The 27142-nt window shown below is 39.4% G+C and overlaps 4 protein-coding genes across 4 annotated transcripts; all 4 read right to left on the bottom strand.

The window, feature by feature from the left end:
* Nucleotides 1-1749: 1749 nt before the first annotated feature.
* Nucleotides 1750-15017, bottom strand: LOC117495395 (cytochrome P450 2J5-like). The gene is made up of 9 exons (XM_034146613.1): nucleotides 14774-15017; nucleotides 3897-4062; nucleotides 3650-3802; nucleotides 3403-3563; nucleotides 3051-3227; nucleotides 2819-2957; nucleotides 2547-2734; nucleotides 2310-2451; nucleotides 1750-2211 (listed from the first exon to the last, which is right to left on the bottom strand). Exons 1-9 carry the CDS (start codon nucleotides 14840-14842, stop codon nucleotides 2036-2038), a joined length of 1371 nt encoding a protein of 456 aa, XP_034002504.1. The 5' UTR covers nucleotides 14843-15017; the 3' UTR covers nucleotides 1750-2035.
* LOC117495391 (cytochrome P450 2J2-like) lies at nucleotides 7548-12635 on the bottom strand. The gene is made up of 9 exons (XM_034146609.1): nucleotides 12022-12635; nucleotides 11702-11864; nucleotides 11208-11357; nucleotides 9776-9936; nucleotides 9523-9699; nucleotides 9154-9295; nucleotides 8858-9045; nucleotides 8622-8763; nucleotides 7548-8517 (listed from the first exon to the last, which is right to left on the bottom strand). The coding sequence occupies exons 1-9, from the start codon at nucleotides 12202-12204 to the stop codon at nucleotides 8342-8344; spliced, it is 1482 nt and encodes a 493-aa protein (XP_034002500.1). The 5' UTR covers nucleotides 12205-12635; the 3' UTR covers nucleotides 7548-8341.
* Nucleotides 15018-17364: 2347 nt separating the features above from the next.
* On the bottom strand, nucleotides 17365-20342 carry LOC117495397 (cytochrome P450 2J6-like). The gene is made up of 9 exons (XM_034146615.1): nucleotides 20058-20342; nucleotides 19512-19677; nucleotides 19265-19417; nucleotides 19018-19178; nucleotides 18666-18842; nucleotides 18434-18572; nucleotides 18162-18349; nucleotides 17925-18066; nucleotides 17365-17826 (listed from the first exon to the last, which is right to left on the bottom strand). The coding sequence occupies exons 1-9, from the start codon at nucleotides 20247-20249 to the stop codon at nucleotides 17651-17653; spliced, it is 1494 nt and encodes a 497-aa protein (XP_034002506.1). The 5' UTR covers nucleotides 20250-20342; the 3' UTR covers nucleotides 17365-17650.
* Nucleotides 20343-22059: 1717 nt separating this feature from the next.
* Nucleotides 22060-27142, bottom strand: LOC117495392 (cytochrome P450 2J2-like). Its single transcript, XM_034146610.1, has 9 exons — nucleotides 26529-27142; nucleotides 26209-26371; nucleotides 25715-25864; nucleotides 24284-24444; nucleotides 24031-24207; nucleotides 23662-23803; nucleotides 23366-23553; nucleotides 23130-23271; nucleotides 22060-23025 (listed from the first exon to the last, which is right to left on the bottom strand). The coding sequence occupies exons 1-9, from the start codon at nucleotides 26709-26711 to the stop codon at nucleotides 22850-22852; spliced, it is 1482 nt and encodes a 493-aa protein (XP_034002501.1). The 5' UTR covers nucleotides 26712-27142; the 3' UTR covers nucleotides 22060-22849.

Genomic DNA, 27142 nt, shown 5'->3' with positions numbered 1-27142 from the left:
CCACTTATGAAAAAATGCCCACACGCATTTATATCCTTCATAAGAGGTTCGGGTCAATCTGACCCGGATACAATACCAGGACAGACAGACAGAGAAAAACACACAGAAATACACAAACTAAAGACACACACACAGAAATACACAAACTAAAGACACACACACAGAAATACACAAACTAAACACACACACACACACACACACACACAGACACACACACACACACACACACACACACACACACACACACACACACACACACACACACACACACACACACACACACACACAAAAGCTGTTTGATCCTGTTTTCCCTTGATCTTTACCCTTTGTAGTGTGTACACAAAACTATCCTAGAACATTATAAACATTTTAGATCTTCCAGATATGTATAAACATTTTACATTTTCTCGCACTGTCCCCCTCGCACCTGCACGCCGGAGGAGGGACTAAACAGAGACATAACCTCACATTACAGTGTATAGTGCAGAACTACAATTATCTACCAGCAAAATGGCCAAAAGATATTCTGCTCAGAGAGCCTTGGAGCTAATAATGGATGAGAGTGAGTGGAATGCATTAGAAGAACTTCATCAATATATTTTTCAGATATACTGTATTTTATGAATAGTGACTGTTAATTGTTTTTATTTGCTTTGTGTTTATATCTGTTCTACTGTATGTCATTTATATGGATGTTTCATCATCTCTATATATTTCACAGCCAAATACTTTCGGATGTGTGGTTCTTGTGTTTCAATTGCTGTTAAATTGCTTTATTTCCTTCAGGGCTTTGATTATTATATGACAGATTAAAATTAATAAACATTAATGAAAAAAAGTTTCATTTACATTTGTCCTAGAAAAGCATGAGCAAAATGTAAACCTAGTTTTTATTACAGTGTATATTTTTTTAACATAAATTACATTTTTATCACAAAAAACGATGGACACTTCCATTGTTAAATTTGATCTAGCAAAGAGTATTTTCAAAAACGAATCATATATTTCATTTATATTGTTGGGGAATGAGTTAAAGACAATATATATATAAGGAATTGTGCATGTTGAATTTTGTTCTGTATTTTTTTTTTACCCTGAAACATGTCCCGGGTCAATTTGACCCGAACATTACCAAAGGGTGCGAAATGTGAACATAACACAAGGGTTAAGTCCCTTGCTCCTCCAACAATGGAACATAAATATATATAAGACATAAAACAATAAAACTAATCTAACAAACAATTACCAGGACTGGGGAAAAGTGGTAGTGCAGCAATAACAGAGTCAGGGTAACTTTAAAAAAGGGTTTTATTTACCCAAACTCAAAGTGCTCAACAAACAGCAAGTCTACCTCAGCCAGAACTCTAGCCGACTAACCTGTTGAGGATTAACCAAAAAGCTTTCGTTTAACCAGAGGACACTTGGAGTCTCCTGCTCTCACAGTTTTGCCCACAATCTGAGTTTATCAGTTGTCCTTTTTTACCCTCTTCTGGAAATCAGCCAGGTGGTCATTTAAGGTCAGGTTGTGTGTTGGTTGCCCTCATAGAAGTGGAAGGGATTCTTAAGTCTAAGCACTGTGCCTTATGTTTCTCAAGCTCGTGGTGTGGCTGGATGCCTGTTTTCCTTGTAGATGTTTATTGCTAAAGGAATATTCTGAGGACACTTAATTGGTGTAATAAGAAGGAGAAGCAGAAGAAAAAGAAGATGAGTGTATGTTCTTTTGTGTTTTAAGCAAAGACTTACACCAGGTGTGTGAAACAAATCAAAACATATTTTTTAATAACAAATGTATTAAGATGGATAGAAATCAGATCATTACAGTTTTTTTTACTTATACATGACATACAATTTACAGATAGTACCTTAATGAATTTATTACACATTATGACGACAAAGAGAAATGTCTTTGAATTTGTGTATTCAATGTAAAAACAACTTTATCACACATCATTGTAAAGGCAAAGAACACCAAGCCCTCAGTGGATGAGGAAACATTTGTTGTTTATTCAAATTATTCAGTGAGATGTTGTATGATTCAGCGAGCCTTGGCATAAAGCTTGAAGGGGTGTGGTACTCGTGTCGTTCCAGTAACTCCTTCTGTACTCAACTCTACTCCATCAGGAACAGAGAAGGAGAACTTCTGCAGTAAACCAACGAAAAACAGGAACAGCTCCATCTTGGCGAGGCCTTCTCCGAGACACGCACGTTTCCCTGAAGAGTGCACAAACGTATACTCACATGAAAGTGTAAGATCTAAGGATAAAACGTATGTTCTAGTTCATGTTATGATTCAGGTGAATGTTGATTACCTGCAGAGAAAGCCATGAGAGCTTCTCTCTTCACAAACTTTCCCTCAGCATCCAGGAAGTGTCCAGGGTTGAAGGTGTCTGGGGTCTCCCATTCAGTCTTGTCGAACAGCACAGAGGTCAGGATTGGCATCAAGGTCGTACCCTAAAAAACAAGATTCATAACCAACCATTGACAACAACACCCACATTTTAGATACAATCCTTTTCAGACTAAATATGATTGTGGGCTGCACAAACCTTGGGAATGAAGTAATTAGCCAGTGTTGTATCCTTGGCAGCCATTCTGAGTCCATTTAAAGGAACAATGTTTCCCATCCTCATGATCTCATGGATGACGGCTTCAGTGTAGGGCAGGTTGGGTCTGTCTGCCATACTGGGCTGTCTGTTGTGTCCGATCACTCTGTCTATCTCTGCCTTCACTTTCTCTATAAGTACAAATAAATGTCAAGTTATGTTGTTTTCTTGCTGTGTTTACAGTTAGCTCAGTGTGGTGCTAGCATGTCACCTACCCTGGATATCAGGGTATTTGATGAGATAAACCAAAGCCCACTGTAACATGGTGGAGGTGGTCTCTGTTCCAGCCATGAACAGATCCAGAGAGCACAAAGCCAGATTAGTCTCTGTGAAGCCAAGATCTGAATCCTTGTTCTATTCAGAGATGCAAAGAAGATACTGTAGTGAGTGGATGCTAAATATACATGAAGGGCTCCAAAGTGTTTTTAAGTGCAGTTGTTAACTTACTTTTTCCATTTCAATAAGGAAAGTGTCAATATAGTCCCGGGGGTCACTGCGGTCCAGGTCCTTCTTGTGGTTCTTTATCTCCAGACTGAGGAAGTCTCGGATGGCGTCAAAATTACTGAACATTTTGTTGTGAGGACCTGGCAAGTGCTTCATCAATGTGGGGAACGAATCATACAGCTACAGTAGAAACAAATTGTAAATTAGATACATCCACATAATATTTACCCTTATGTGAACATATTTGGGCACAGACATGGGCTGCTCAGACGGTTAACAAGGATTGACTTCAAGAATCCTAAAAAAAAAAAAATGATCTGACAATGATTAAACGACATTAAAATGACTGACTTACCGTACCCCATACAGAGCCCTCCAGCATTAGAATTTCAGACAAATAATTCAGCATAATCTGGAAGTTGTGGTCGCTGTAGTCAAAGCGTTTACCCATCACCAGCTGGCAAATGATGTTGGACACAGCGTTGTTGAAGAGGCCTGCTGGGCTGAAAGGTTGACCTGTAGGAGAGGAGTCCACTGTTTAGACAACGCTATACTCCGAAAGAGCTGCTAATAATGAGCTGAATCTGTGTCTTTGTGTACACCTTTCTCCTTCTCTATCTCCTCCTGCAGGTGTCGGATCTCCTCACAGATACTCTGCTCCATGGTGTTTTTTCCCACGCCAAAGGTACGTAGGGTAGACAAGGCAAATCGTCGCTGTCTCTTCCATGTTTCACCATTGCTTACAAACAGACCGCCTAGATGCAAGCATAAGCAGAGATTTGAGTTAAAGGTCGAAGGGAGGTTATTCCTGAAGACTATGAGATAAGAGAAAGAAAGAGAATTATGCACTTTTGTTTCCGGAGTAAAACCTGTTCGCCAATTCATTGTGAGGTCGATCCACAAAGTTGTCGGCTTGGGACACTAAGGCTTCCTTCACCATCTTGTACCCAGACACAAACACCATCGTGTTACCACCGAGGCGGACGCTGAACACACTCCCATAAACATCAGCCAGCTGTAAATCAAGGAGTGAACACTGATGATCCCAAAAACACTACCACATACATTCCCCTTTAAGTTGTTCATACCCTAAACCTATGCATCGGGGAAAAAAATGGCTACCAGATGTACGAAGACAATACTTTTTCATCCATGTCTACAATTTGAACACCAGAGGCCTGTACTACGAAGCCGGATTTTTCTAACCTGGATATGTTTGAGTTAGCCGGTTGGCCCAATCCAAAACATACGCGCTCTCGCTAAACTGTACTACGACGCTGGTTATCAAGTGGATCGCTTAAGCCAGCCGTGTCCTATCTAGTTAGGTGCGCGTTCACATGAAAGGGGTGGTATTTGGAGCATTCGACCAATCTCAAACATGGACAAGCGTACTGACAGCGCAGCGTCATACTTCCTGAATGAAAAGTGAACTTTAATATTAGTCAAATATGAAGAAGTTAAACTTTAAACATCCATGACTTAAACACTTTATCCAGGATAAAAGCCACATAGCTGCACCTGCAAGGTGAATACAGCTGGTAAAAGAAAAAGCGTTTGAATGCGTACATTAACAGGTTTATAATATCACTGCCCCGTATAAGACACGAGTGGATCTGACTTTAATTACATTTGACTCGAGTGTTTCGTCAACTTAATGTGTTGCTTAAAATAATACTTCTGCATACAGTATGTGACACTGTGAGTGTTGCACGGCCAGATACGGCTCAAGAAGCTGACTCAGATAAGGAAATATATGATACATTATGATGTGATATGATATGAATGATAATGGGACACATCGACGTCTGCACTCACAGTGCCGCGGACTGTACTTAATGTCTCTGATCCGGTTACTTATGTTGTGGCAGATATTTAAGTAAGCTTTCTTAACGCTAATGTTATAATAGTCAGATTGCTCTGAAGATGGGAGGGGATATTCTATTAATTTTCACGTTCACACAGTCAGTTGATTTTTGCCGGCCGTCTTTCCTGCAACGGCAGTTTTTCTGTATTTCCTCTATCCTGTAATATGACTTGATAGCTTTAAACTCCGCACACACGGAGCTCTGATTGGTCAGCAGGCGGTGCTTTCACTGAGTTAATCTCGTAGCCTGCAACCTAACCTCCTCCCGAGGAGGTTAGCCGCTCAGCATAAGTTACCATGGAGATCTAGCCCGCTAAAAAGAGAACCAGCGTCGTAGGACCGGAAGGCCCGAGTTTTCCCTGAAGTCAGCCGGCTAAGCGAAAATCCGGCTTCGTAGTACAGGCCTCAGATGTCAGTATCAGCCATTAGTTTCACATCTCCTGGAGAGCGCAAATAAACAACCTTCAAGTGGACTAACCAAGATGATTAAAATGGCTTTCAACTTCTTCTACTGCATTGACAGTGCCCACAAACCCCGATGTGAAAGATCTTAACCCTATTGTAAATTCAAAATAAATAGGCTACATCAGATTAAACCATATAATAGATCTCTCAACTTTACCTTCGTAAAATACATATGTGGATGTTTACTGTCCACACTGAAGAAACTCCCCACAATTGGAAGAGCCATTGGTCCCGGAGGATAATTTGGAGGATTCCTGTGTTTTAGGAAATCGGCTATTATGATAAAAATGAAAAGAAACAGGAACAGCCCCTTGAAGTCCAAAGCCGACAAAACATTATAAAGCCACATCCTTAAGGAGAGTTAAACCAACAGCATGAGAAAGGTCCAAGCCTTGCAAGAAGCCAAACTGCACTCCCCTGCACTAAAAACTACTATCAAAACTGGAAAAAACTATTCGGTAGTTCAGGCAGTGCTCAAAGTTCATCGAGATAGTGGACCATACAGGCAACAGACACACCTACTTTACTTGGTAAACAAGATATCTGTCATAGTATAAATGATTGCACCTAATGTCACATTATTAAAGTCTTAGCACGCCATTATAATTTGATGGTAATAACTCATGAGCAAACATATCTGCTAAGCAATCAGATAACACACCTTTCAAATCTTCCACTGTCTTTCATTGACCTTATACTGATACTGGATGGTCATGGTTTAAATAAAGTGAAGCCAAATTATAAAGTGCAGTGGGTAAAAGGCATCTAACTAATTCTTTGCGCAGTTGCATGTAAATGAGTAACTACCAGCAGGAACAGGTGCAGACAGTACCTGGGTCACTAGGGGAGTAACCCAGTTTAGAAAAGTGTCTGTTTTGGGTTTTATACATTAATTCGCTTAGTTAACATATTTAACGTAGTTTATCTTCTATTAGCAAGGTGTCAATGTAATATTTTGGTTTGCTTAAAACTGCTATTGTGATGCCTCATTAGGCATTGTATTGCTGCACATTTAACCATCAACAGTGTGTTTTTAGTTTATGAAACTAGGGTTTGGTTGTACCCAGCTCCACCCTCTCGTGTCAATTCTAGTTCCAAAAAACAATATTGCGATGGCTGTAAAAATAATAATAATAATAATAACAATAATAATAATAATAATTTGACACAAATAAAAACTCCCTACAATTAGGAGAGCCAATGGTCCTGGAGAATAATTTGGAGGATTTGTGTGTTTGACGAACTCTCCTATAATGATAACAAAATAAAAGTAAACAGGAAAAACCCCTTGAGGTCAGAACCCAGCAAAAAATGATAGAGCCACATGTTGAAGAGATCTAGGTCAGCAGCAGGAGAACGGTCCCAGCTATGACATTCCTTTTTTCTTATGAAACACCGGTTTTGTAATGGTAATGGTACCCATCAATCATTCACAAAGTTTGTATAAAGGTTTTTGTACCTAAACATTATGTCAGATGTTGGCATAGTTATTTGTCATCAGGGTCAATCATCTTTTTTGATTGACCCTTTTTTAGGAGTTTGTTTAAGATATTTATTTCACTAGTATTACTATATTAATAATACCTTGAGACCACATGCCTCTACACAGGCCCTGGTTAGCCCCGAAGCTAGCAGCAACACGACAGCAGCTTAAGGTGAGCTGACTTTTAAGGTGGACCAGCTTTTCTCATATGAAAGCAATATATTTGTTTTTACTTGAATACATCATTTGCGTTGCTCTTGAGATTGCCATCATATTACACATGGTATTATGACAGAAAACACTCATGAGCAACATAAACGTAAATTCATAAAGTGCAAAACCTTCACTGTCCTGCAGTAACCTTATACTGAGATTGGATGTTCATAGTGTAAATAGAGTCAAGCCTAAATATAGAGTGCAGTTGGGATAAAGGTCTTCTTGGGCAGATAAGACTCTTTGAGTTCAGATGAATTCAGATAAAGACCTGATTTCAAAAGAAAAATGTCAATGGATTCCTGAAAGTTAGTCAATGATTCTAAAGATAAGGAGATATGTCACACTTCTTACAATATTTTGCAAACAAACCGGCTTTGGGTCAAGTTATTTAAGCTGACTCCACACAACCATTTCCAACAAAATCCTGACTTCTCTTAATGTTTTAAAACTATGTAAAAGGCAAACTCTTGGGTACAACTAAAATCCTTTATTGAACAGAATAAAACATTTTACAGATTTTTAAGTATAATTTCACAAGTTTATGTATACCAAATTAAAAGCATGTTAATGTATGTAGGCATTTATTTAGAAATGTTATCTCACTCAAGTTGGCATGTGAGTGAGGTTTAAAGTTGTGTGTATAGGTTCTATGATTTATTTTGTCAAAAAATCATGCTTAACTAATACTTAACCAGCTAATGGATATAGGAAAATATAATACATCTGATATCCTGTTGCTGCAGGAAAATATTTGCAATATTGTGTTGCATAACATTATGCAACACTTAATAGACAGGTCATGAATGTCATAATGACCATGTCGTTAAATTATCTAAGTTCAAGTAGATAAAAAGCTTGTCAGTGTAGTGATAAATCAAAACTGTATCAAGCAAGTATTGTGAAACAGTAGATTGTTAGTTAATTAGTTAAAAGATCTTCATGCTAAGTGAAAATAATACTAGCAAACCTACGTAGCATGTGTAATTTCACTGTTACATTAGCAATCGGTTATTTTTTATCTTAAAGTCCTACAAAGCTACTAAATGTGTGAGTATACACATGAGTACGTGCATGTATAAATGTGTGAAATGATCTCTGTGGGTGATGATGGGAGTGAATGGCCTTAAAACTAAAAACTATATATTGATTTATTTCATGTCAAACTAGTTTTAAGTTTTGAGTCAGAAATGTGATCTGATTTAGTTTTTTTGGCAGCGAACGTGGACTTAAGACTGTTTTGTGACCCTGAGGTGGAATAGGAGCAAATCAGCGAGGCACAGCTAGCATCCTGAACTGCTGGGGGGAATTGGTGAAACCCAGCACACCGTCCAAGCTGGGCATCTCTCCAGGAACAGGGGAGATGGTGAAGTGCTGGAGGAGAACTGTGAACATAAGGAACAGCTCCATTCTGGCCAGGTGCTCCCCTATACACACACGTTTACCTGTCGGGAAACAATAGGCAACAGATTTTAAACTCTAATCTTGATAGCAGGAAATATGTTAGTAGCAATTTGTCTGTAAGCTAGTGGAGGAATATCAAGCAAACCTGCTGAAAACGGTAAGAAGGCGTCTCTTCTGCGAAATGTCCCCTCCGTATCCAAGAAATGCTCCGGATTGAAGGTATCCGGAGTTTCCCACTCATTCTTATCAAACAGCACAGTCGTAAGGATTGTAGTAATAGTTGTTCCCTGCAGAAATAAGCATGAAATGTCACGTTGTGTAAAAATAATGGACAAAACTCAACCTATAATATATGGGCGAGTCTGGTAAATAGTTCTTTACTTTGGGTATTGAGTATCCTCCCAGTGTAGCGTCTTTACTGGCCATTTTTGGGACTCCAAGGGGAACGATATTTCCCATCCTTTGAACTTCATGGATGACAGCTTCAGTGTAAGGCATGTTGGGCTTGTCGGCCATGGTGGGCTGTCGAGACTGTCCGATCACTGAGTCTATCTCTGCCTGGACTTTCTCTGATTGAGGAGGCAGTCATTGGACATTATAACCTTAAACAGCACAAAAAACTCTGTAATCTCTGTGAGAATACTCTAAATGCCAATGTGATTCAGACAGATACTAACCCTGTATCTCTGGGTAGTGCATCATGTACATCAGGGCCCAGCGTAAAGTGGTGGCTGATGTTTCTGTACCGGCCTCTATCAGGTCCAGTGTGCAAATCAGCAGGCTTTCGATGTTGAAGCCAGCCTGGGGATCCTCCTTTTTCTGGCAAAGATTCAACAACATTGCATTGATGTTATTACACGGCTTGGTTGAATACTCAAATCTGAATACTCAAGGAAGCTCTGAATTTAGGATGATGTGCAGTCCTATCAATCCGCAGAAAGAAGTCTGTCTGATACTCTTATCAGAAAACACCATGGAATACATTTTTCCATTCATGTTTATGTAATATACTGTACTAAAATACTAAATATGTGCAAATATCTTACCTTCTCCATCTCTCCCAGGTAAACATCGATAAAATCACGAGGGTCCTCTGGGTTCCACTCTTCCTGGTGCTTCACTACTTCTGATCTCAGGAAAGCCAAGATCTCCGTGTAGTTCTTTAACACAGTCTGGTGAGGTCCTGGCAGGTACTTCAGCACACCAGGGAAGGCATCATACAGCTGTTGATGGGACAAACTCTCAGATAATTAGTTATAGGTCTACAGCACAGTTTAGTTAAAGTAGATGAGAAATTACCTGAGTCTGAGGTACGCCAGCTAACCTAATAGCCTCATTGTCCAAGTCCAGAATCCTGCGGAAGCTTTGATCGCTGTACTCAAAGCGATGTCCGAAGAGCACAGACGAGATGATGTTACTTACTCCATTCGTTATGATGTTATTGGGGTTAAATGGCCTTCCTGGGAATATGTTGAATTAAAGTAATGATATATTATTATTATTGTTGTGTCTCGTCAGATTTGTTAGTTTTTTTATCCTTGTTTATTTGTATTAGTATTATTTCTCGGTTAAGTTAATATTGTCAAGTCCGCGTCTGCTAACCATTTTGTCGTCTGTCATTTCCTGTTTTACTTTGGTAATCTCCTCTCTCATGTCAGGGGTGTTTCTCAAGGAAGGATCCTTCAGAGCCACTATTTCAAGAATGCTACGTCATCGAATTCTACCGAGGACTGAGTCCTTCGTTGCGGGGAATTTCGAGGATGCACATGTGTATCCTCTGCGGTGTTAAAAGCCCCACAATGCTTTGCGCACGGACCAATTTCCAACATCTTTGGCGGAAAATGGCTGAATCCAGGCAGTACACATTTAAATGTAAGTATGTTCAGTGGCGTAGTAAATGTGCACATGACTTGTGTTTAAAGTTTATATTCCGTTTGAGTTTTGCCCGTGTGAACGCAAACCGAACCTTCTGAAAAATTAAACAATGTAACAAACTGTCGTCTGGTGCGCACCAGAGAAGCGGACTATTAGGGTTGAATGAGACCTTAGAGCGTTTTGCACCTAAATAAATAATTAAAATGCACCTTGTTTTGACTTTGCTTCTTTTGTTGATATTTGTGGTTTATGATATGTGCACCAATATGTGTAAAAAAGGTTTGCAGACATCAAGTATGATATGAATACAAATTGTATTATTGATTGGTGATGGTGATTTTATGATTTTCTTATGGCTGCTTATCCTCCAGGACTTTTTCAAGGCTGCAAACAGAAGGAGAACGTGTTATGTTAGTTTAGTGGTTCTGTCCTGGAGAGATTATAATTTTACCAAATACAGTTACTCAAGTACATCTTCGATCTTCGCAAATCAGTTATGTCTTCAAACAAATCGCGCTCAATTTAAGGCGGGGGCCTCTCATATGACGCACACCTGCACACTTGCTAGCCTGTTCCATCCTTCATTCTCCGAATGCCAGGAAGGATTCTTGCCTAGCCTCTGAAGGACCTGACTCGGAAGACATGTCCCACCAAGGAAGTGTCCTCGACATTGAGAAACACCCCATGTTTACTATGAGTGTTTGTATTGCCTTGCAAATCACCTTAAGTAATTTCCTTTTTTTAACCGTCCTTTTGTCTGGAGTCGTGCATTTGGGTCCTATCATTTTCTTGTGTGCCCGAGTCGTAACAATTATGTTAGGATATAAAATCACTCCACATAGCAATCTCTACTTGCCTTGTTCCTCTTTGAAAGCTTCACAGATGTAGGTGTTTTCCACCTCAATGTATTTTTCCAGGGACTTCTGGCCCTCTCCAAAGTAACGCAGGTGAGTGTTGGCAAACTTCCGTTGCTTTTTCCACAAGTACCCATTGCTCAAAGCTATACCTGTGGGACAGTTGTAGCAAATTAACAAAGCAAACAGGCAATTCACTGCCTTTACAGATTTTAGATATCACTTCTGAGCACCTTTCTTGAAAAGAAACACTTTCTTTCACTCCCTAATCTGTTGTTGTGCAGTGTTGTTGTTGCACAGAGGGGAGAGTCTATTCTGCATGGACCACAGACTTTGTCCCATGTGAGTTGACTTACTGGGCTATGACTTTTGGTTAAATCTATCGATACTGCGTAAAGAGATTAAGTTCTGCCCTGGAGAAGGCAAACCACTACTGCAATACTTTTGCATGCCATTAAATATTCAGGCTTTCTCACTCTCGTTCAGGTATACTCACCAGTCCCCTTAAAGATAGCATGGAAAAGAGGAAAAATAGGTCTATCAATAAAGCTGTCCAGCTGGATAACAAGAGCCTCTTTGACCATCTTGTACCCGGAAACAAACACCATCCTCTGGCTGCCTATCCTCAAGCTGAACACTGGACCATACTCCTGAGAGAGCTGCATTCAAAAACAAAAGCATTTTTTTAGTTGCAAGCTTTTATTGTTTATTTATTGTTATTTCCAGCCTATAGTGTTGCAAAGGCTTATTTATGAAAGACACATTGCCTGTAGGATATTAAAGATAAACTTGTGTCCTCTAATCTGTTCACCTTACCTTCTCCATTGATTTGAAGTCAAATCCTATCAAGACATTTCCTAGAAAAGGCGCAGCCCAGGGTCCAGGGGGAAAGCTGTTTGGTCTCCAGTTTCTGATCACATCTGTCAGGAGTAACACTATAAAACTGATCAACAGCCAACTAGTGAAGTCCATACACTCAAAAAGGGCTTGAAAAATCATGATGAAAATGTTTAAAAGGACCCTCTGTAAACTCAGTTTGCTCCTGCAGGCATGGTCCGTCTCATGTTATTTGGCTGCGGGTTGTAGGAGGCAGAGGCGGAAAAATTCCCAACAAGGAAATGTTACGTAACACTGAGTGTCTCTCTGGACATCTTCCAGCAGGAGGATTGTATTTGTTTGCACCGTGTGTTGTGGACAAAAGGGGGACTTTTAACCTGTTAAGCCTGAGGAATAGTTTTGGCGAAAACTAAAAAGTACCATGGGGTACAGGAATTTGTTTTGGTTTCAAGACCCTGGTTCGCGGAGGATAGCATCATTTGCGTTGCTCTTGAGATTGCCATCATATTACACATGGTATTATGACAGAATTACTCATGAGCAACACAAACGTAAATTCATAAAGTGCAAAACCTTCACTGTCCTGCAGTAACCTTATACTGAGATTGGATGTTCATAGTGTAAATAGAGTCTGTGGCGACTGGTCATTAGGGGCAGGTGGGGCACAGCCCCACCTAGTGTCAGCAGAAAGTATTACACATAATGATTACAAAAAATGGAAAGAGATGCAAAAAAAGAAATTAAAAAATATATAAAATATATTTTAAGGTCATGTTTAATCATCTGATTCGTCTGTACATTGCTGTTTTAGTCTGTGTTCTTCTAATTAGTGTCTACAGTGCCGTTTTGAGCCATGTGGGACAAAACCTGATCATGCCCCACCCTTTCACTGTCAAAGTGAACGGTGACTGTAAAAACTACACTGCGCATGCTCAGAATATTTTTCAATGTAATGTGTGTGGCAAAAAAACAAACACCATAGGGGCACAGAGCTGCCATCCCCACCATACGTCATCTCACATCATTCAGAGCTGATTGGCTGTAAGTACGTGTGCCGCGAAAAGTGTGGTGTGTGAAGAGCATGGATGTATAATAAGAGGAGACGAGAGCTGCAGTGACGCGTCCTAAAACCAGGAAGTAAGCTGCAAAAAAGCAATGAGGTTTCTCTATAGGATTTTAGAAAATAGCTTGAAATAAGATCTGTGGGAAACGTACCTGTTAGATAAATGCACGTTTTGTTCAGCCGGATAATATCCACATGTCTACCCTACTTTTATAATTTTCGAATCATAAATCTATCGATTAGATTTATGATAGACTTTTGAAACTACAAGAAGATAAGGAGGACTTTTACAAAAAAGTTATAGAATTTTTTGTCCAGAAGGATAGGCAAATGGACTTCATCTTCAAGTCAAGGTAAGACCGCAATTTTTTGAAAATGGGATCTTACTTAGAGAGAACAATTCAATATTTAAATGATCAAATTACATTTAGTAATTAGTTAGTTTGTTTGTGTATGTTATGTAGCAAAATAACATTTTAAATAGCACTTAATGACTGACTGAATGGAAATGACAATAAATGAAAATGTAAAACGAAAAAAGCGATCATGAAACGTTTCCAAAAAATGAATAAAATGATTTTTGTCCACTTTGTTGTTCAGATATATCACATATTTGTAACTAAATGATACATTAATTGAAACAAAACACAGTATAAACTGAGGAGTGACTCTCGTGAGTTTCATGTGTTTTCTTCACTCCGCTGGGAAACTGCTCTCATGTCAAGAAGCATCAGATCAGTGCATGCGCTGCATCGTCCAATCAGTGAGCGATACACAGTAAGGGGGCGGGGCGAGTGTCTGAGGATTTCATCGAAGGATGGTCTGGTGGTTCCTCGATTATAGCTCCTCCATTATCGCTCCTCGCTCCTCGCTCCTCCGGCAAAAATAAGGCCATTGGGACGCTACTCAAGATGGCGCAGACAAATCAACTTCCGGTGAGACCGAGACCGAGGAGCGAGGAAATGAAAAATAAGAGAAGTGAAACGCAGCCATTGGCCCGTTCTCATTTCATCAAATGTCCCTCCTCGACTCCTCCCCTCCTCCCCTCCTCCGCTCCTCCGCTCGCATCTCCTGTGGGCTCCTAAGTCTCGAGGATAGGAGTCGAGGAGGGGAGTCGAGGAGGGACATTTGATGAAATGAGAACGGGCCCATATTGACATCTTTGGCGGAAAATGGCTGAATCCAGGCAGTACACATTTAAATGTAAGTATGTTCAGTGGCGTAGTAAATGTGCACATGACTTGTGTTTAAAGTTTATATTCCGTTTGAGTTTTGCCCGTGTGAACACAAACCGAACCTTCTGAAAAATGAAACAATGTAACAAACTGTCGTCTGGTGCGCACCAGAGAAGCGGACTATTAGGGTTGAATGAGACCTTAGAGCGTTTTGCACCTAAATAAATAATTAAAATGCACCTTGTTTTGACTTTGCCTCTTTTGTTGATATTTGTGGTTTATGATATGTGCACCAATATGTGTAAAAAAGGTTTGCAGACATCAAGTATGATATGAATACAAATTGTATTATTGATTGGTGATGGTGATTTTATGATTTTCTTATGGCTGCTTATCCTCCAGGACTTTTTGGTACACCCTGATAATAAAGAGTTACAATAATCCAATAATTACCCTTGTTCACAAATGAAAACATACCTTCATACATGTTTACCTTGGTAAAATATACGTGTGGATGTTTACTGTCCAAACTGAAGAAATTCCCCACAATCGGAAGAGCCATTGGTCCTGGAGGATAATTTGGAGGATTCCTGTTTTTGATGAAGTCGGCTATTATGATAAAAAATAAAAATAAACAGGAACAGACCCTTTAGGTCAAAACCCAGCAACAAAGCTACATTATTAGAGAGAGTTAAACCAGCAGCAGTTGAAAGGTTCAAGTTTTCCAAGAAGGCACACTTTCCTACACTACACACTTCTATCATTACAGGACAGATAACCCGAAAAACAAATCAGTAATTCAGACTCTGCAGTTGGCTCAAAGGTCATCGTGATCATGGACTTGCATAACAACACAGGTTACTGACGCAACTACCTTTTCCTTGGCAAATATCTCTCTCATCACACAAATGATGATCCCAAGTAGTAATAATGTAAGTATTATCATGCCAAAGTCATATAATAATAATAATATAACATCAGCTAAGCAATGTTAATACACATTGTATAACCTCCACTGATTTTCATCAACCTTACATTGAGATTGCATGTTCATAGTGTAAATAGAGTTTTGCCAAAAATATAAAGTGCAGTGGGTAAAAGGCATCTAATTGATTCATAGTGCAGTTGCATGTAAATGAGTAACCACCAGCCAGGTGCAGGTGCAGACAGCACAAACCACGTCAGCATGATCAAAACCCAAGTTCACTCTTTCTGTTGTGCTGTCAGACACAGGCAAACTTGTAGTCTATTTAGAAAGGTGTGCTTTTTGGTTCTCATACATTGATTGTCTTAGGCAACAGACTCACTGTCTTAGTCTCAATACAGTTTCAAGTATTTTTCATACAGCATGATATTAATTTAGTAAATTAGGTCCTATTTATTTACAGTGAAATAGATGATAAAGCAGGACAAGATTGAGGCTACCATCTGATTAACTTGTCACTACTACGTTGTTGTCCAGTTTGTGTGTTGTCTGAGTTTTTGTCCTTACATTTTAACTCTTCACATAAGTTAAATTGAACAATTTGGTCGCCCCAATTTTTTTTATTGTTCAGTGTTTGGTTGAACTGAGCTCAACCCTCTCTCTTTTGTTGTGGTACAGTGTAGATATGGAGATGGAAATCTTAACCCTTGTGTGGTGTTCGGGTCAAATTGACCCGATTTCCATTTTCAATGAATACAAAAAAATATAAGGATATTTTCGTTCAACCTGAAACTCAATGGCCGGGGCTTATTTATTTTGAAGGACATGTGGAATTGTTTTTATTTTTTTCCACTTATGAAAAAATGCCCACACGCATTTATATCCTTCATAAGAGGTTCGGGTCAATCTGACCCGGATACAATACCAGGACAGACAGACAGAGAAAAACACACAGAAATACACAAACTAAAGACACACACACAGAAATACACAAACTAAAGACACACACACAGAAATACACAAACTAAACACACACACACACACACACACACACACACACACACACACACACACACACACACACACACACACACACACACACAAAAGCTGTTTGATCCTGTTTTCCCTTGATCTTTACCCTTTGTAGTGTGTACACAAAACTATCCTAGAACATTATAAACATTTTAGATCTTCCAGATATGTATAAACATTTTACATTTTCTCGCACTGTCCCCCTCGCACCTGCACACCGGAGGAGGGACTAAACAGAGACATAACCTCACATTACAGTGTATAGTGCAGAACTACAATTATCTACCAGCAAAATGGCCAAAAGATATTCTGCTCAGAGAGCCTTGGAGCTAATAATGGATGAGAGTGAGTGGAATGCATTAGAAGAACTTCATCAATATATTTTTCAGATATACTGTATTTTATGAATAGTGACTGTTAATTGTTTTTATTTGCTTTGTGTTTATATCTGTTCTACTGTATGTCATTTATATGGATGTTTCATCATCTCTATATATTTCACAGCCAAATACTTTCGGATGTGTGGTTCTTGTGTTTCAATTGCTGTTAAATTGCTTTATTTCCTTCAGGGCTTTGATTATTATATGACAGATTAAAATTAATAAACATTAATGAAAAAAAGTTTCATTTACATTTGTCCTAGAAAAGCATGAGCAAAATGTAAACCTAGTTTTTATTACAGTGTATATTTTTTTAACATAAATTACATTTTTATCACAAAAAACGATGGACACTTCCATTGTTAAATTTGATCTAGCAAAGAGTATTTTCAAAAACGAATCATATATTTCATTTATATTGTTGGGGAATGAGTTAAAGACAATATATATATAAGGAATTGTGCATGTTGAATTTTGTTTTTCTGGAAATCAGCCAGGTGGCCATTTAAGGTCAGGTTGTGTGTTGGTTGCCCTCATAGAAGTGGAAGGGATTCTTAAGTCTAAGCACTGTGCCTTATGTTTCTCAAGCTCGTGGTGTGGCTGGATGCCTGTTTTCCTTGTACTGTAGATGTTTATTGCTAAAGGAATATTCTGAGGACACTTAATTGGTGTAATAAGAAGGAGAAGCAGAAGAAAAAGAAGATGAGTGTATGTTCTTTTGTGTTTTAAGCAAAGACTTACACCAGGTGTGTGAAACAAATCAAAACATATTTTTTAATAACAAATGTATTAAGATGGATAGAAATCAGATCATTACAGTTTTTTTTACTTATACATGACATACAATTTACAGATAGTACCTTAATGAATTTATTACACATTATGACGACAAAGGGAAATGTCTTTTAATTTGTGTATTCAATGTAAAAACAACTTTATCACACATCATTGTAAAGGCAAAGAACACCAAGCCCTCAGTGGATGAGGAAACATTCGTTGTTTATTCAAATTATTCAGTGAGATGTTGTATGATTCAGCGAGCCTTGGCATAAACCTTGAAGGGGTGTGGTACTCGTGTCACTCCAGTAACTCCTTCTGTACTCAACTCTACTCCATCAGGAACAGAGAAGGAGAACTTCTGCAGTAAACCAACGAAAAACAGGAATAGCTCCATCTTGGCGAGGCCTTCTCCGAGACACGCACGTTTCCCTGAAGAGTGCACAAACGTATACTCACATGAAAGTGTAAGATCTAAGGATAAAACGTATGTTCTAGTTCATGTTATGATTCAGGTGAATGTTGATTACCTGCAGAGAAAGCCATGAGAGCTTCTCTCTTCACAAACTTTCCCTCAGCATCCAGGAAGTGTCCAGGGTTGAAGGTGTCTGGGGTCTCCCATTCAGTCTTGTCGAACAGCACAGAGGTCAGGATTGGCATCAAGGTCGTACCCTAAAAAACAAGATTCATAACCAACCATTGACAACAACACCCACATTTTAGATACAATCCTTTTCAGACTAAATATGATTGTGGGCTGCACAAACCTTGGGAATGAAGTAATTAGCCAGTGTTGTATCCTTGGCAGCCATTCTGAGTCCATTTAAAGGAACAATGTTTCCCATCCTCATGATCTCGTGGATGACGGCTTCAGTGTAGGGCAGGTTGGGTCTGTCTGCCATACTGGGCTGTCTGTTGTGTCCGATCACTCTGTCTATCTCTGCCTTCACTTTCTCTATAAGTACAAATAAAGGTCAAGTTATGTTGTTTTCTTGCTGTGTTTACAGTTAGCTCAGTGTGGTGCTAGCATGTCACCTACCCTGGATATCAGGGTATTTGATGAGATAAACCAAAGCCCACTGTAACGTGGTGGAGGTGGTCTCTGTTCCAGCCAGGAACAGATCCAGAGAGCACAAAGCCAGATTAGTCTCTGTGAAGCCAAGGTCTGAATCCTTGTTCTATTCAGAGATGCAAAGAAGACACTGTAGTGAGTGGATGCTAAATATACATGAAGGGCTCCAAAGTGTTTTAAAGTGCAGTTGTTAACTTACTTTTTCCATTTCAATAAGGAAAGTGTCAATATAGTCCCGGGGGTCACTGCGGTCCAGGTCCTTCTTGTGGTTCTTTATCTCCAGACTGAGGAAGTCTCGGATGGCGTCAAAATTACTGAACATTTTGTTGTGAGGACCTGGCAAGTGCTTCATCAGTGTGGGGAACGAATCATACAGCTACAGTAGAAACAAATTGTAAATTAGATACATCCACATAATATTTACCCTTATGTGAACATATTTGGGCACAGACATGGGCTGCTCAGACGGTTAACAAGGATTGACTTCAAGAATCCTTAAAAAAAAGAAATGATCTGACAATGATTAAACGACATTAAAATGACTGACTTACCGTACCCCATACAGAGCCCTCCACCATTAGAATTTCAGACATATAATTCAGCATAATCTGGAAGTTGTGGTCGCTGTAGTCAAAGCGTTTACCCATCACCAGCTGGCAAATGATGTTGGACACAGCGTTGTTGAAGAGGCCTGCTGGGCTGAAAGGTTGACCTGTAGGAGAGGAGTCCACTGTTTAGACAACGCTATACTCCGAAAGAGCTGCTAATAATGAGCTGAATCTGTGTCTTTGTGTACACCTTTCTCCTTCTCTATCTCCTCCTGCAGGTGTCGGATCTCCTCACAGATACTCTGCTCCATGGTGTTTTTTCCCACGCCAAAGGTACGTAGGGTAGACAAGGCAAATCGTCGCTGTCTCTTCCATGTTTCACCATTGCTTACAAACAGACCGCCTAGATGCAAGCATAAGCAGAGATTTGAGTTAAAGGTCGAAGGGAGGTTATTCCTGAAGACTATGAGATAAGAGAAAGAAAGAGAATTATGCACTTTTGTTTCCGGAGTAAAACCTGTTATCCAATTCATTGTGAGGTCGATCCACAAAGTTGTCGGCTTGGGACACTAAGGCTTCCTTCACCATCTTGTACCCAGACACAACCACCATCGTGTTACCGCCGAGGCGGACGCTGAACACACTCCCATAAACATCAGCCAGCTGTAAATCAAGGAGTGAACACTGATGATACCAAAAACACTACCACATACATTCCCCTTTAAGTTGTATAAGTTGTTCATAGCTTAAACCTATGCATCGGGGAAAAAAATGGCTACCAGATGTACAAAGACAATACTTTTTCATCCATGTCTACAATTTGAACACCAGAAGTCAGTATCAGCCATTAGTTTCACATCTCCTGGAGAGCGCAAATAAACAACCTTCAAGTGGACTAACCGAGATGATTAAAATGGCTTTCAACTTCTTCTACTGCATTGACAGTGCCCACAAACCCCGATGTGAAAGATCTTAACCCTATTGTAAATTCAAAATAAAAGGCTACATCAGACTAAACCATATAATAGATCTCACAACTTTACCTTGGTAAAATACATATGTGGATGTTTACTGTCCACACTGAAGAAACTCCCCACAATTGGAAGAGCCATTGGTCCCGGAGGATAATTTGGAGGATTCCTGTGTTTTAGGAAATCGGCTATTATGATAAAAATGAAAAGAAACAGGAACAGCCCCTTGAAGTCCAAAGCCGACAAAACATTATAAAGCCACATCCTTAAGGAGAGTTAAACCAACAGCATGAGAAAGGTCCAAGCCTTGCAAGAAGCCAAACTGCACTCCCCTGCACTAAAAACTACTATCAAAACTGGAAAAAACTATTCGTCAGGCAGTGCTCAAAGTTCATCGAGATAGTGGACCATACAGGCAACAGACACACCTACTTTACTTGGTAAACAAGATATCTGTCATAGTATAAATGATTGCACCTAATGTCACATTATTAAAGTCTTAGCACGCCATTATAATTTGATGGTAATAACTCATGAGCAAACATATCTGCTAAGCAATCAGATAACACACCTTTCAAATCTTCCACTGTCTTTCATTGACCTTATACTGATACTGGATGGTCATGGTTTAAATAAAGTGAAGCCAAATTATAAAGTGCAGTGGGTAAAAGGCATCTAACTAATTCTTTGCGCAGTTGCATGTAAATGAGTAACTACCAGCAGGAACAGGTGCAGACAGTACCTGGGTCACTAGGGGAGTAACCCAGTTTAGAAAAGTGTCTGTTTTGGGTTTTATACATTAATTCGCTTAGTTAACATATTTAACGTAGTTTATCTTCTATTAGCAAGGTGTCAATGTAATATTTTGGTTTGCTTAAAACTGCTATTGTGATGCCTCATTAGGCATTGTATTGCTGCACATTTAACCATCAACAGTGTGTTTATGAAACTAGGGTTTGGTTGTACCCAGCTCCACCCTCTCGTGTCAATTCTAGTTCCAAAAAACAAGATTGCGATGGCTGTAAAAATAATAATAATAATAATAACAATAATAATAATAATAATTTGACACAAATAAAAACTCCCTACAATTAGGAGAGCCAATGGTCCTGGAGAATAATTTGGAGGATTCGTGTGTTTGACGAACTCTCCTATAATGATAACAAAATAAAAGTAAACAGGAAAAACCCCTTGAGGTCAGAACCCAGCAAAAAATGATAGAGCCACATGTTGAAGAGATCTAGGTCAGCAGCAGGAGAACGGTCCCAGCTATGACATTCCTTTTTTCTTATGAAACACCGGTTTTGTAATGGTAATGGTACCCATCAATCATTCACAAAGTTTGTATAAAGGTTTTTGTACCTAAACATTATGTCAGATGTTGGCATAGTTATTTGTCATCAGGGTCAATCATCTTTTTTGATTGACCCTTTTTTAGGAGTTTGTTTAAGATATTTATTTCACTAGTATTACTATATTAATAATACCTTGAGACCACATGCCTCTACACAGGCCCTGGTTAGCCCCGAAGCTAGCAGCAACACAACAGCAGCTTAAGGTGAGCTGACTTTTAAGGTGGACCAGCTTTTCTCATATGAAAGCAATATATTTGTTTTTACTTGAATACATCATTTGCGTTGCTCTTGAGATTGCCATCATATTACACATGGTATTATGACAGAAAACACTCATGAGCAACATAAACGTAAATTCATAAAGTGCAAAACCTTCACTGTCCTGCAGTAACCTTATACTGAGATTGAATGTTCATAGTGTAAATAGAGTCAAGCCTAAATATAGAGTGCAGTTGGGATAAAGGTCTTCTTGGGCAGATAAGACTCTTTGAGTTCAGATGAATTCAGATAAAGACCTGATTTCAAAAGAAAAATGTCAATGGATTCCTGAAAGTTAGTCAATGATTCTAAAGATAAGGAGATACGTCACACTTCTTACAATATTTTGCAAACAAACCGGCTTTGGGTCAAGTTATTTAAGCTGACTCCACACAACCATTTCCAACAAAATCCTGACTTCTCTTAATGTTTTAAAACTATGTAAAAGGCAAACTCTTGGGTACAACTAAAATCCTTTATTGAACAGAATAAAACATTTTACAGATTTTTAAGTATAATTTCACAAGTTTATGTATACCAAATTAAAAGCATGTTAATGTATGTAGGCATTTATTTAGAAATGTTATCTCACTCAAGTTGGCATGTGAGTGAGGTTTAAAGTTGTGTGTATAGGTTCTATGATTTATTTTGTCAAAAAATCATGCTTAACTAATACTTAACCAGCTAATGGATATAGGAAAATATAATACATCTGATATCCTGTTGCTGCAGGAAAATATTTGCAATATTGTGTTGCATAACATTATGCAACACTTAATAGACAGGTCATGAATGTCATAATGACCATGTCGTTAAATTATCTAAGTTCAAGTAGATAAAAAGCTTGTCAGTGTAGTGATAAATCAAAACTGTATCAGGCAAGTATTGTGAAACAGTAGATTGTTAGTTAATTAGTTAAAAGATCTTCATGCTAAGTGAAAATATTACTAGCAAACCTAGCATGTGTAATTTCACTGTTACATTAGCAATCGGTTATTTTTTATCTTAAAGTCCTACAAAGCTACTAAATGTGTGAGTATACACATGAGTACGTGCATGTATAAATGTGTGAAATGATCTCTGTGGGTGATGATGGGAGTGAATGGCCTTAAAACTAAAAACTATATATTGATTTATTTCATGTCAAACTAGTTTTAAGTTTTGAGTCAGAAATGTGATCTGATTTAGTTTTTTTGGCAGCGAACGTGGACTTAAGACTGTTTTGTGACCCTGAGGTGGAATAGGAGCAAATCAGCGAGGCACAGCTAGCATCCTGAACTGCTGGGGGGAATTGGTGAAACCCAGCACACCGTCCAAGCTGGGCATCTCTCCAGGAACAGGGGAGATGGTGAAGTGCTGGAGGAGAACTGTGAACATAAGGAACAGCTCCATTCTGGCCAGGTGCTCCCCTATACACACACGTTTACCTGTCGGGAAACAATAGGCAACAGATTTTAAACTCTAATCTTGATAGCAGGAAATATGTTAGTAGCAATTTGTCTGTAAGCTAGTGGAGGAATATCAAGCAAACCTGCTGAAAACGGTAAGAAGGCGTCTCTTCTGCGAAATGTCCCCTCCGTATCCAAGAAATGCTCCGGATTGAAGGTATCCGGAGTTTCCCACTCATTCTTATCAAACAGCACAGTCGTAAGGATTGTAGTAATAGTTGTTCCCTGCAGAAATAAGCATGAAATGTCACGTTGTGTAAAAATAATGGACAAAACTCAACCTATAATATATGGGCGAGTCTGGTAAATAGTTCTTTACTTTGGGTATTGAGTATCCTCCCAGTGTAGCGTCTTTACTGGCCATTTTTGGGACTCCAAGGGGAACGATATTTCCCATCCTTTGAACTTCATGGATGACAGCTTCAGTGTAAGGCATGTTGGGCTTGTCGGCCATGGTGGGCTGTCGAGACTGTCCGATCACTGAGTCTATCTCTGCCTGGACTTTCTCTGATTGAGGAGGCAGTCATTGGACATTATAACCTTAAACAGCACAAAAAACTCTGTAATCTCTGTGAGAATACTCTAAATGCCAATGTGATTCAGACAGATACTAACCCTGTATCTCTGGGTAGTGCATCATGTACATCAGGGCCCAGCGTAAAGTGGTGGCTGATGTTTCTGTACCGGCCTCTATCAGGTCCAGTGTGCAAATCAGCAGGCTTTCGATGTTGAAGCCAGCCTGGGGATCCTCCTTTTTCTGGCAAAGATTCAACAACATTGCATTGATGTTATTACACGGCTTGGTTGAATACTCAAATCTGAATACTCAAGGAAGCTCTGAATTTAGGATGATGTGCAGTCCTATCAATCCGCAGAAAGAAGTCTGTCTGATACTCTTATCAGAAAACACCATGGAATACATTTTTCCATTCATGTTTATGTAATATACTGTACTAAAATACTAAATATGTGCAAATATCTTACCTTCTCCATCTCTCCCAGGTAAACATCGATAAAATCACGAGGGTCCTCTGGGTTCCACTCTTCCTGGTGCTTCACTACTTCTGATCTCAGGAAAGCCAAGATCTCCGTGTAGTTCTTTAACACAGTCTGGTGAGGTCCTGGCAGGTACTTCAGCACACCAGGGAAGGCATCATACAGCTGTTGATGGGACAAACTCTCAGATAATTAGTTATAGGTCTACAGCACAGTTTAGTTAAAGTAGATGAGAAATTACCTGAGTCTGAGGTACGCCAGCTAACCTAATAGCCTCATTGTCCAAGTCCAGAATCCTGCGGAAGCTTTGATCGCTGTACTCAAAGCGATGTCCGAAGAGCACAGACGAGATGATGTTACTTACTCCATTCGTTATGATGTTATTGGGGTTAAATGGCCTTCCTGGGAATATGTTGAATTAAAGTAATGATATATTATTATTATTGTTGTGTCTCGTCAGATTTGTTAGTTTTTTTATCCTTGTTTATTTGTATTAGTATTATTTCTCGGTTAAGTTAATATTGTCAAGTCCGCGTCTGCTAACCATTTTGTCGTCTGTCATTTCCTGTTTTACTTTGGTAATCTCCTCTCTCATGTCAGGGGTGTTTCTCAAGGAAGGATCCTTCAGAGCCACTATTTCAAGAATGCTACGTCATCGAATTCTACCGAGGACTGAGTCCTTCGTTGCGGGGAATTTCGAGGATGCACATGTGTATCCTCTGCGGTGTTAAAAGCCCCACAATGCTTTGCGCACGGACCAATTTCCAACATCTTTGGCGGAAAATGGCTGAATCCAGGCAGTACACATTTAAATGTAAGTATGTTCAGTGGCGTAGTAAATGTGCACATGACTTGTGTTTAAAGTTTATATTCCGTTTGAGTTTTGCCCGTGTGAACGCAAACCGAACCTTCTGAAAAATTAAACAACGTAACAAACTGTCGTCTGGTGCGCACCAGAGAAGCGGACTATTAGGGTTGAATGAGACCTTAGAGCGTTTTGCACCTAAATAAATAATTAAAATGCACCTTGTTTTGACTTTGCCTCTTTTGTTGATATTTGTGGTTTATGATATGTGCACCAATATGTGTAAAAAAGGTTTGCAGACATCAAGTATGATATGAATACAAATTGTATTATTGATTGGTGATGGTGATTTTATGATTTTCTTATGGCTGCTTATCCTCCAGGTCTTTTTCAAGGCTGCAAACAGAAGGAGAACGTGTTATGTTAGTTTAGTGGTTCTGTCCTGGAGAGATTATAATTTTACCAAATACAGTTACTCAAGTACATCTTCGATCTTCGCAAATCAGTTATGTCTTCAAACAAATCGCGCTCAATTTAAGGCGGGGCCTCTCATATGACGCACACCTGCACACTTGCTAGCCTGTTCCATCCTTCATTCTCCGAATGCCAGGAAGGATTCTTGCCTAGCCTCTGAAGGACCTGACTCGGAAGACATGTCCCACCAAGGAAGTGTCCTCGACATTGAGAAACACCCCATGTTTACTATGAGTGTTTGTATTGCCTTGCAAATCACCTTAAGTAATTTCCTTTTTTTAACCGTCCTTTTGTCTGGAGTCGTGCATTTGGGTCCTATCATTTTCTTGTGTGCCCGAGTCGTAACAATTATGTTAGGATATAAAATCACTCCACATAGCAATCTCTACTTGCCTTGTTCCTCTTTGAAAGCTTCACAGATGTAGGTGTTTTCCACCTCAATGTATTTTTCCAGGGACTTCTGGCCCTCTCCAAAGTAACGCAGGTGAGTGTTGGCAAACTTCCGTTGCTTTTTCCACAAGTACCCATTGCTCAAAGCTATACCTGTGGGACAGTTGTAGCAAATTAACAAAGCAAACAGGCAATTCACTGCCTTTACAGATTTTAGATATCACTTCTGAGCACCTTTCTTGAAAAGAAACACTTTCTTTCACTCCCTAATCTGTTGTTGTGCAGTGTTGTTGTTGCACAGAGGGGAGAGTCTATTCTGCATGGACCACAGACTTTGTCCCATGTGAGTTGACTTACTGGGCTATGACTTTTGGTTAAATCTATCGATACTGCGTAAAGAGATTAAGTTCTGCCCTGGAGAAGGCAAACCACTACTGCAATACTTTTGCATGCCATTAAATATTCAGGCTTTCTCACTCTCGTTCAGGTATACTCACCAGTCCCCTTAAAGATAGCATGGAAAAGAGGAAAAATAGGTCTATCAATAAAGCTGTCCAGCTGGATAACAAGAGCCTCTTTGACCATCTTGTACCCGGAAACAAACACCATCCTCTGGCTGCCTATCCTCAAGCTGAACACTGGACCATACTCCTGAGAGAGCTGCATTCAAAAACAAAAGCATTTTTTTAGTTGCAAGCTTTTATTGTTTATTTATTGTTATTTCCAGCCTATAGTGTTGCAAAGGCTTATTTATGAAAGACACATTGCCTGTAGGATATTAAAGATAAACTTGTGTCCTCTAATCTGTTCACCTTACCTTCTCCATTGATTTGAAGTCAAATCCTATCAAGACATTTCCTAGAAAAGGCGCAGCCCAGGGTCCAGGGGGAAAGCTGTTTGGTCTCCAGTTTCTGATCACATCTGTCAGGAGTAACACTATAAAACTGATCAACAGCCAACTAGTGAAGTCCATACACTCAAAAAGGGCTTGAAAAATCATGATGAAAATGTTTAAAAGGACCCTCTGTAAACTCAGTTTGCTCCTGCAGGCATGGTCCGTCTCATGTTATTTGGCTGCGGGTTGTAGGAGGCAGAGGCGGAAAAATTCCCAACAAGGAAATGTTACGTAACACTGAGTGTCTCTCTGGACATCTTCCAGCAGGAGGATTGTATTTGTTTGCACCGTGTGTTGTGGACAAAAGGGGGACTTTTAACCTGTTAAGCCTGAGGAATAGTTTTGGCGAAAACTAAAAAGTACCATGGGGTACAGGAATTTGTTTTGGTTTCAAGACCCTGGTTCGCGGAGGATAGCATCATTTGCGTTGCTCTTGAGATTGCCATCATATTACACATGGTATTATGACAGAATTACTCATGAGCAACACAAACGTAAATTCATAAAGTGCAAAACCTTCACTGTCCTGCAGTAAC

This window comes from Trematomus bernacchii, unplaced genomic scaffold, assembly GCF_902827165.1.
Source record: "Trematomus bernacchii unplaced genomic scaffold, fTreBer1.1, whole genome shotgun sequence".
Classification (NCBI taxonomy): Eukaryota; Metazoa; Chordata; class Actinopteri; order Perciformes; family Nototheniidae; genus Trematomus; species Trematomus bernacchii.
This window is presented reverse-complemented; position numbering and strand designations above follow the sequence as displayed.

Bases quoted from the DNA above. Each gene is read 5' to 3' on its own strand.
- LOC117495391 (XM_034146609.1), bottom strand. From the start codon at position 12,204: ATGATTTTTCAAGCCCTTTTTGAGTGTATGGACTTCACTAGTTGGCTG. The intron at 11,358-11,701 runs GTGAGTATACCT...ACTGTCCCACAG, and splicing joins TGCTATCTTTAAGGGGACTG to GTATAGCTTTGAGCAATGGG. The intron at 9,296-9,522 runs GTAAGATATTTG...AATCTTTGCCAG, and splicing joins ACCTGGGAGAGATGGAGAAG to AAAAAGGAGGATCCCCAGGC.
- LOC117495392 (XM_034146610.1), bottom strand. From the start codon at position 26,711: ATGATTTTTCAAGCCCTTTTTGAGTGTATGGACTTCACTAGTTGGCTG. The intron at 26,372-26,528 runs GTAAGGTGAACA...TTTTGAATGCAG, and splicing joins ACTTCAAATCAATGGAGAAG to CTCTCTCAGGAGTATGGTCC. The intron at 23,272-23,365 runs GTAAAGAACTAT...TTATTTCTGCAG, and splicing joins GAGGATACTCAATACCCAAA to GGAACAACTATTACTACAAT.
- LOC117495395 (XM_034146613.1), bottom strand. From the start codon at position 14,842: ATGGCTCTTCCGATTGTGGGGAATTTCTTCAGTTTGGACAGTAAACAT. The intron at 3,564-3,649 runs GTGTACACAAAG...CCTCTCCTACAG, and splicing joins GGAGATAGAGAAGGAGAAAG to GTCAACCTTTCAGCCCAGCA. The intron at 2,212-2,309 runs GTAATCAACATT...TGCACTCTTCAG, and splicing joins TCTCATGGCTTTCTCTGCAG to GGAAACGTGCGTGTCTCGGA.
- LOC117495397 (XM_034146615.1), bottom strand. From the start codon at position 20,249: ATGTGGCTTTATAATGTTTTGTCGGCTTTGGACTTCAAGGGGCTGTTC. The intron at 19,678-20,057 runs GTAAAGTTGTGA...CTTGATTTACAG, and splicing joins CACATATGTATTTTACCAAG to CTGGCTGATGTTTATGGGAG. The intron at 18,067-18,161 runs GTTTGTGCAGCC...CTTGTTTTTTAG, and splicing joins CTAATTACTTCATTCCCAAG to GGTACGACCTTGATGCCAAT.